Source organism: Nelumbo lutea, chromosome 2, assembly GCF_056320005.1.
Source record: "Nelumbo lutea isolate HS-2025 chromosome 2, American lotus-T2T, whole genome shotgun sequence".
Classification (NCBI taxonomy): domain Eukaryota; kingdom Viridiplantae; phylum Streptophyta; class Magnoliopsida; order Proteales; family Nelumbonaceae; genus Nelumbo; species Nelumbo lutea.
The window spans coordinates 79,504,801-79,513,955 of record NC_142685.1 but is presented as its reverse complement, the minus strand read 5'-3'; the positions used below and the strand labels follow the sequence as shown (position 1 = coordinate 79,513,955).

General features: G+C 40.1%; 1 protein-coding gene across 1 annotated transcript; it reads right to left on the bottom strand.

Annotated features, from left to right (window-relative positions):
- Window positions 1–201: 201 nt before the first annotated feature.
- LOC148871621 (tubulin beta-4 chain-like) lies at window positions 202–3,928 on the bottom strand. Its single transcript, XM_088971263.1, has 4 exons — window positions 3,338–3,928; window positions 2,771–3,169; window positions 2,002–2,271; window positions 202–1,207 (listed from the first exon to the last, which is right to left on the bottom strand). Exons 2-4 carry the CDS (start codon window positions 3,162–3,164, stop codon window positions 528–530), a joined length of 1,344 nt encoding a protein of 447 aa, XP_088827389.1. The 5' UTR covers window positions 3,165–3,169; window positions 3,338–3,928; the 3' UTR covers window positions 202–527.
- Between the last annotated feature and the right edge of the window lie 5,227 nt (window positions 3,929–9,155).

Genomic DNA, 9,155 nt, shown 5'->3' with positions numbered 1-9,155 from the left:
ATGCTGAATCGGGTCAGATTGGCCTTTTTTGACAAATCACGAGCCTAGCCCGAAACACAATCCGACTTACTGTGTTAGGCCCAATGTCAGGCCCGCGGGCCTAATTACATGACCAAACCCGACCAAGGTGCGGGTAAGCAAAACAACAAAAAAAGCAACAAACGAATTTATATCACAAACCAAATGATAAGATCTTAAAGATGATGAATTTGGGACGAGTAACTTTAATAAATATAAATGATACACACAAGTGCAAGTGATGTTTTAAAATAAGGTGTATCAAAAGAAAACAGGTTTTAACTTTCTTACATATATCGCCTGCGACCACAAAGCATAGAAAAGATGAGAACCTTTTAAAATTCCGGGCAGGGTAAGTAGTCATCCCCATTCCCCATGCAGATGAAATCAAATATTCCAAGCACTTGATAATTAGTGAACATCGAGTAGACAAAGCTAAAAGGCACAATTCACAACGCAGAGGGCACTAGAGTTTAACTTTAAAGACGCTCATTTTCTGGTTCGATTCTTCACATCTCCTGCAGACCTTCCTCATCTTCATCCTCGTAATCGTCTTCCTCATCAGCAGTTGCATCCTGATACTGCTGGTACTCCGAGACAAGGTCATTCATGTTGCTTTCTGCTTCTGTGAACTCCATCTCGTCCATGCCCTCACCAGTGTACCAGTGCAAGAAAGCCTTTCTCCTGAACATTGCCGTGAACTGATCGCTCACCCTCCTAAACATCTCCTGGATTGAAGTAGAATTTCCAATGAAGGTAGATGCCATTGACAGTCCCCTTGGTGGAATGTCACAGACACTAGACTTAACATTGTTTGGAATCCACTCCACAAAGTAGGACGAGTTCTTGTTTTGCACATTGATCATCTGCTCGTCCACTTCCTTAGTGCTCATCTTACCTCTGAACATAGCCGAGGCAGTAAGGTAGCGGCCATGGCGAGGGTCAGCAGCACACATCATGTTCTTGGCATCCCACATCTGCTGGGTCAACTCTGGGACAGTCAGAGCCCGATATTGTTGAGAACCTCGTGAGGTCAGTGGGGCAAATCCAACCATAAAGAAGTGGAGACGGGGGAATGGAATTAAGTTCACGGCAAGCTTCCTCAGATCAGAGTTCAGCTGCCCAGGGAACCTGAGACAGCAGGTAACACCACTCATGGTTGCAGAGATCAAATGGTTCAGATCACCAACTGAAAATCAGATACAAGGACAATAAACTACTGTTAACAATTGTAAACATGAAAAAAAAATTGAGAGAGAAAAACCTCACTTACAAAACAACGACTTCACTGTAACAAAACATCAATCATGGAAGAATATTTTTGACAGGACATCATGAAATTATTCCAATACATCAAATAGAAGATAACTAACACCAAAAAAATGAAGGAGACATTTTTTTTATCTCAGTGATCTATTCAAGGAACAATTTGGTATGGATACGGTACCAACCACTGCGGTTAAAAGCTTAGAGATTGTCAAATTACTAGGCCTGAAGGTATTCTCGCAATACCAAATCATCTTCTATACCCTGAAGCCAACCAAACAGAAATAACTAGTGATATACAATTAGGCCTGAAGGTCCCACCATCCATCAGTGGTTAAACCATGGTCAACATTAACATCATTCATGTAATACCAAAGATTGAACGGTGATTTAACTCACAAAGATAAGAAATAACATTCGACAAAATACAAATTGAAAATAGAATACATAACAAGGACACGAAACAACAAATTTTAGCCAACGATTGGACGAAGAATCCATAATTGTGTCCTTTAGCCAAAGTCATCATCAAAATATAATATGATTCTCTTGTGGAAGTTAAGATACCACTTTTTAACGAAAAAAAAAAAGATGCCACTAAATTTCACCAACAAAATGGCGCAGCTAAGTGTAATAAGTTTCTTCATAGCTACTGAGGCGAAGAAGTACATGGTATAATAGATGACAGATGTGGACAAGGTACACTTAATCACTTACAGCTGGGAGTAGTAAGCTTGAGAGTCCTGAAGCAAATATCATACAAAGCTTCATTATCAAGAACCATGCACTCATCTGCGTTTTCAACGAGCTGATGAACAGAAAGGGTTGCATTGTATGGCTCAACCACTGTGTCCGAAACCTTTGGGGAAGGGAAGACAGAAAATGTGAGCATCATCCGGTCAGGGTACTCTTCCCTGATCTTTGAAATGAGCAAAGTACCCATGCCAGAACCAGTTCCTCCACCTAGAGAGTGACAAACTTGAAATCCTGTACAAGTTTAAAAGAATTAGAACAAAGAGCAAACAATAAGCAGAGTTTCATCTCCATGGTATAAAATATCTTGATAGAAGCGAATTTAAAAGAACGAACCACATCCATCATAACAAGAGGGAGAAGTAAATGCGAAACTGAGAATAGGCTACTCTTAAACGCCAAAGAAAACGGCAGTTATCCAGTTTTTTTTCAAAATCATATATCCTAATCCCAGTGCGAAAAAAAGAGATATTTGACAAAAAACGGAAATTATAGTACCGAAAAGTCAGTAAGACTAAGAGCTTCGTAATCAGGTTTTCCCATTCGAAAGATAATATTGAAAAATGATGAAAACAAAACATCAAGGTACAATAAACAAAGGGGAAAAAACAATGCAGTTCAGAGAGATAATCAACTGCAGGACAAGAAAAAATAATGAATCAAGCTTTTACCAGATCAAGACGAGTAAAATTCAATAGATGGCATAAAACCGCAGATGATTAGGTAATTATACCTTGAAGACAGTCACAATTCTCAGCCTCCTTCCTCACGACATCAAGAACGGAATCGATAAGCTCCGCTCCCTCCGTGTAATGTCCCTTCGCCCAGTTGTTACCGGCACCAGATTGCCCAAAAACAAAATTATCGGGACGGAAGATCTGTCCGTAAGGGCCGGTTCGTACACTGTCCATGGTTCCGGGTTCCAGATCCATAAGCACCGCACGAGGGACGAACCTCCCGCAAGAAGCCTCGTTGTAGTAGACATTAACGCGCTCAAGCTGCAGATCGGATGTTCCAGTGTACCTACCGGTTGGATCTATGCCATGCTCATCGCAAACCACCTCCCAGAACTTCGACCCGATCTGGTTACCGCATTGTCCACCCTGAACATGTAGGATTTCTCTCATCTTTCCTGAAATCAAGAACCAAATTTCAAAAATTAGTGAAGAAATGAAAGCTTATGCACGAAATCTAATTGAAATGCTTCCGGCAATCTAAAGATCAGATTCGATATCAGCAATGCAATTTTCAAACTTTGAGACCACCGCAAGAAATGAAGCGACGGAGTTGGGAGATTTACTTGTAACAAATGAGAAAATTTTTTCCGGTAAGCCAGTCACTGAAGGATGGAACAACTTGAAGTGGAGGAGACGAGAAGTACAGAGTTTCCGGTGATACTCCGACGATCAAGGAGAAAAGGAGCTCGATCAGAGGGGAGACGGGGATGAGAAATTAGAAAAAATAGAACCCTAGAAATATATACAGGTGAGTGAAACAACTCAGTATGATCAGACGGTCGGCATTCTTTCCCTCCTTTTCTTGTTGACCGTTTGATGCCGTTGGATGTTAAAATGGGACGGCGTAGATTCTCCTTCGAATGAATGGAAAAAACTGCTCTTGTTTTCAAAATTCGAGACCAGAAAATGAAAAATATGCTATCCGTACAAATTGACTGAAATATCCTTGTTGACAATCACTCGACGAATTTGCATCAGCGCCCCCACTCGCACCCTACAACCCATCCGAGCGGTGTATCGAGAACAACTCCCTAGGATGCAATTTTCCCCCCTTTTTCGAATTCGGTGGTGGTCCGCTCCGAATGCAGCAGGGATGGGGGGATGATTACCTCTCACGGAGTTGGGGATGGGCAATTTTTCATCTCGTTAGTGAGGGATCCGATCGCCATCCGTGTATATATATATATATAATATATATATATATATATATATATATAATATTTTAAAAAATATAGTTGGATATGTTTGCATCTTTTCTAATAGAATTATAAATTTTAATTATTTTATTTTTATTTTTTAAATAAAATAAAAAATAAAAATAAAATAGTTAATATTATAAAAAAATCATAAGGAATGGGGATAACCTTGTCTACGTTAGCGGGGATGGGGACAAAGACGGGTGTAAGTACATAGTGCTCGCTCAATCCCTCAGAGCATAGAAAGCACTAGATTGATACCATATGGACGCTTGCAATCAATTTGTAGCTCATCTTTCCTCTATGATGAACTCATAGTACATCACAGGTTTGCGATGAACCCATGGTTCATCACACAATTGCAATAAACCCACACTTAAGGCAAGCCCAAATAGGCTCAATCCCGCAATGAACCCCGAATTGCTATGGGATCCCGGTTCATTAAGAACCAAGCCTAAATATTGATTGCACATGTAATTTTGAGCAAAGAGCATGACAGGGTGCCACATAGGCTTAATAAGAGGTTGCTCGCCAAGTAGTGACGTCACTAGTGCCACGTTGGTTAAGTAAGGTGCAAAAGGCAGTAGCACACATGACCTATGAGGATCTTCGGGTGAAAGGAAAGCCAATCCTCGAAGAGATCCCATAAGAACACATGGTGAAACCCTAGCAATGCTCCTTAATAACTGATAATGAATCTAATATCCCCTTTCCTAGTAGAAAACAAACACTTTTTGCTCATTCCTTTCAGGATCTTGGGATCTTCCCTATAAATGGAGGTTCCTCTCATAATGAAAGGCATTCATTCAACCACTGATAGACCCATATCATTAAACTCCCTGCTCAGTCGTCTCACCACTCTCCTTGCCCTAGCCTCCTGGTTGATTCTTTACCCCTAGTCTTGCTTTATCTTTCAAGGAGACCATAACCCCCAACTTGACCATCACCTTGCTTACAATAGAATCTCTAGTACAGAGGATGGCCGCCCGTAGAATCAACCTTACACCAGTCCCCAAAGAACATGACAACATCCTGGAGAATACCAACCTAAGGATCAATGATGAGACTGAAAACAACCCTATTTTTGTCCCCTAATTTTCATCCTTTTACACTAATGTAGCACTTAAATGCACCCATTACTCTTGTATTTCGATTCAGGGCAATAAAGAAGGCAATTGGAAGGAAACATGCCAATTCAGGTGATTTTGCACAGTTTCGGCGATAGTCAATGATATGGGCCTAACTCACAATTCCGGACTCCGAATTGGGCAATTCAAGAAGCATTAGAAAGAAGAAAGAAAGTCCCACAACTTTTGTGTTTTGGGTTTTGACTGACTCAGTCCACATCGAGTACGAAACTGGGCCCGAAGTCGGAACAATTTCGTAGTCAGGCCCATTTAACAACTGAAGCCCAACTCGTAGAAGAACTTGGAAGCAGCCCAAGTAGCAGAGAAGCCCAACTCGGATGCAAGAGTCTAGAGTCCTAATTCGAATGTAATCTCCCAAGAGGGAAAGAGTGTTATTAGATCTGAACTTTGAATGTAATCCTATAAGGATAAGAAGGTTGGGGATTAGATAAGAGATATGATATGATTAGTTCAAAGAAGATCAGGACTCCCTAAAGATAAGATGATCTCCTAGAAGGAGTTGGAAAATAGCCCTCTCCTTTGGCTATATAAAGAGGGGGGGGGGGTGAACCAGCTCTAGCATCACTAATTCCAAGATCCAAGAGATCATCAAGAGGCCAAGAAGCTTAGTGAAGCAATCCGGCTATGGAGAAGAAAGGCATGGAGATTGCGCAGATCATGAGTAGCTAAGCTTCTTTTTCTAGTTCAAGGGGGGAGGTTCGATTGTGTCATTGTGAGGTTCTGTAGTTACTTTATTTTTTTGATTTCTAATTCAAGTATTCATTGATTCTTGTGCATATTTTTATTGGATGTTGATGTTAATTAGTTTGACAAACTGAATTAATGTTGATTTTCCTATTTCTATCCATGATTTCGGTGATCCGTAATTGTCACGAATAATGGTACAAGTAGCAATTAGATTGATATCTTTTTGGGTCAATTGTTCGTGACAGCCTTTGACCAATGTTTTATCATGGTTCAACCTAAAGGAATCGATGGAACAAAATTCAATAATTGCAGCTATCTCAATTATTGTTATTTTGGTTTAACTGTTTTCACAAATCTTAATGCTATCATTGTTTAACATGGAACGCTATCGTACCTAGTTGAGTGGTTATAAGTGTTGATCGAATGTTGGGTTTGGTCAACTGAATTACGAAAACACAAGGTTTATTATGGCTATCCTAATAAATCTAAGGTTAAATGCTTGAATTGCAAGAATGCTGAAATGTACCTAGGATCGATGGCCAATCGATTCAATCCGAACCCTTGAACCAGAATTCGGTAAGACTGATTTTCTTTTGTTTGCTTAGTTTGTTGTTCTTTTAATTTTAGTTATTAAATTTTCCCACACAATTACTTTATCCATTCAGCTAAGAGATTACTGATTTGCTCCCTATGGGATTCGACCTAGTACCACTTTTACTACAAATATTTTATTGTGGGACTAATACTAATTTTGAGGGCTTCGACAAACCCGTCAATCAAGAACCAATAGGAGACAGAGATGGCCAATTAGGTTGATATCGAAATACTCCTGAAAAATGTGTACGAGTTTGAGGCCCATTTTAAGGATCAATTTGAAAAAATCGAGCGAATGCAAGACGAAACAAGGAATGCTCTCCAGATCCTCCTCCGTTGATTGGCTTAGGCCGAGCAATCACCCTTTACTTCGGCTGCCACTCCCACGAGTGTCCCCACTGTCCATCACGCTTCCAATCCCAACCCTGTCGTACCAGAGTGGCTTGTTAGATCCAATCTCGTGCACGTGTAAACAGGATAGAACACTGCAGGACATTCAAGGATTCTTCCCCAAGCAGAGCCAGTAACAGAAGCCCCGCTCAGTCGAGACGAGTTAAGAGAGTATGTTCAGGGGCTGGTCGTGGAGAGCCTTAACCGAGCACAGGATTCAGCTGTCTTATAGAAGCCATACTCTGACCGAATCCTATACAAGCCTTACCCCGTTGGTTACATTCCTCCACAATAATGGCTGCAATATGATGGGCAAAAGGGGAGCTCGCAAGAGTACATAAACAAGTTTGAAGATGTCCTAGGATCCTTCGTTCTTAATGGGGACCTCAAGGTCCCCATGAATTTTCAAAATCCCTAGCTGGCCCAATGTATACCTGGTTCGTTAGCCTTACCTCTAGCAGTATCAACTCGTGGGGCGAACTAGAAAAAAGATTCTTGTCAAAGTGGTTCACCCTAGAAAGAAAGATGACAATGGTGGACCTGAGAAACATAGAGCAGGGTTTGGGAGAAGACCTCTTGGCATATGTCATGAGGTTTCAAAAATTAACTCATTCCGTCTTTCACAAGTAAGCTACGGAGAAAAGTTTTGTCGAACAGTGCGTACAAGGAATGTAGCCCGCCTACAGTATAGGTATTGAGAAGGTGGAAGTAGAGACGTTCAATCAATTATGGAGGTGCACGGAGACAACGACGTGCACGATCAAGACCACCTTAACACAGTCTACACCATATGGAAGGAACGAAGCAATGCAGCTGATTGAAAGCCTCAAAACAACGGAGGACCCAAGAAGGGGCCCTACTACCGCAATGCTGCTCCAGGGAAGAGGAATGACCTACCGATCCCCCTCCCTTCCCCTGCACAAAAGAGGAGGTGATCATGTGGTGGGTGTCGAATCCAACCAAAGATAAAAGTCCTGCTCGAATTAAATATTTTTGTATATAGTGATGAACAAGGTCGTCTCCACAGGGATTTGGTGGATTTATTTCCAAGAGAACGAAGTAGGGGGGTTTGATGTTGTAAAGACAAGGAAAATAAAATAAAATAAAAGAATGCAAGGATTAAATCGATGGGAGGCAACTTCTGGTTGAAGGGATAAGTTCAGCTTTGATTCTTACCATTTATCATCGATGCATGGGTGAATTCATCTGCTTATGAATAAATTGTTTATAACCATTAACAAGCTCTAACAACCAATCTCTACTCAAATTCTCGGCAACCAAAACAAGCTCTTTGATTGCTTCTCTTATTAAGAGACAGTCCTAAACAAGCTCTTAGGATTTAATCTATTAATAGCATTAAGAGGGGAGAGACCCAATTCTGGTCAGCAAACACACAAGCTCGGATCGTTTAAACCAGATCATATATCCTCCTAACATAAATCGAAACTTGTCCATAATCAATTTATGTTATTTGCCACAATGATTAAATCGAATAATCATATATGAAATTGATGGTTTAATCGACCATAAATTATTTTCATCGACTGAGCAAGGGATACTCCTTGCTTAATCAATAAAAATAATCCTCACAGGAAATCGCAGAAAACATATAAATACTCATAAACAATGAACTGAAATAAAAATCAATTAGATCTCACAATGTTTATAGAATCAAGCTTCCCTAACCTTCAACCAAAAAATAAAAGCTTATGCACACTCCATGGGGAAATCGCAACTTCCAGATGAGAGGGGCGTATTCTGCTTATTTCCTCCTTTGATTGCTGAATTCTTGTTTCCAAGATTGAGTGATGATTTCTTGCTAGTCCGCCCCCCTTTATATAGCCTTAGGAGAGGGCTGTCTCTAGCTCCTCTTAGGAGTTCTCTCTCCATTGGGAATCCAATTCCCTAATGGGATAATGCTTAATTCAGATCTAATCTTATCCTTATCTCTAACTAGAAATTCTTAACTAAGATGGAATCTAATTCTTTTTCTTTTTAGAAATATAGCAAGAAGTTGAATCTAATAAAACTCTTTGATGATGCAGCCTCTATCTTAGCCGAATCCTACTAGGATCAACGAAATAAGCCCAAATCGTGATATCCTACATAAAATACAATAAAACCTATTAATTAATATTTCAAACATAAAACATAATAAAATCTATAATTAGTTACTAATTAAGTAAGAAAAAATACAGATAATATGGAAATTCTACACACTATCAAATCCCCCCCACACTTAAACCTTGTCCATCCTCGGGCAAGACAAAACTTAAGCAAAAATGAGCAAATTATCCTACCAAACTTTAAACTCAACTTTCCTTTATCTTTTTCCACAAATATTCTAGGTTAACTATTGCAAACTG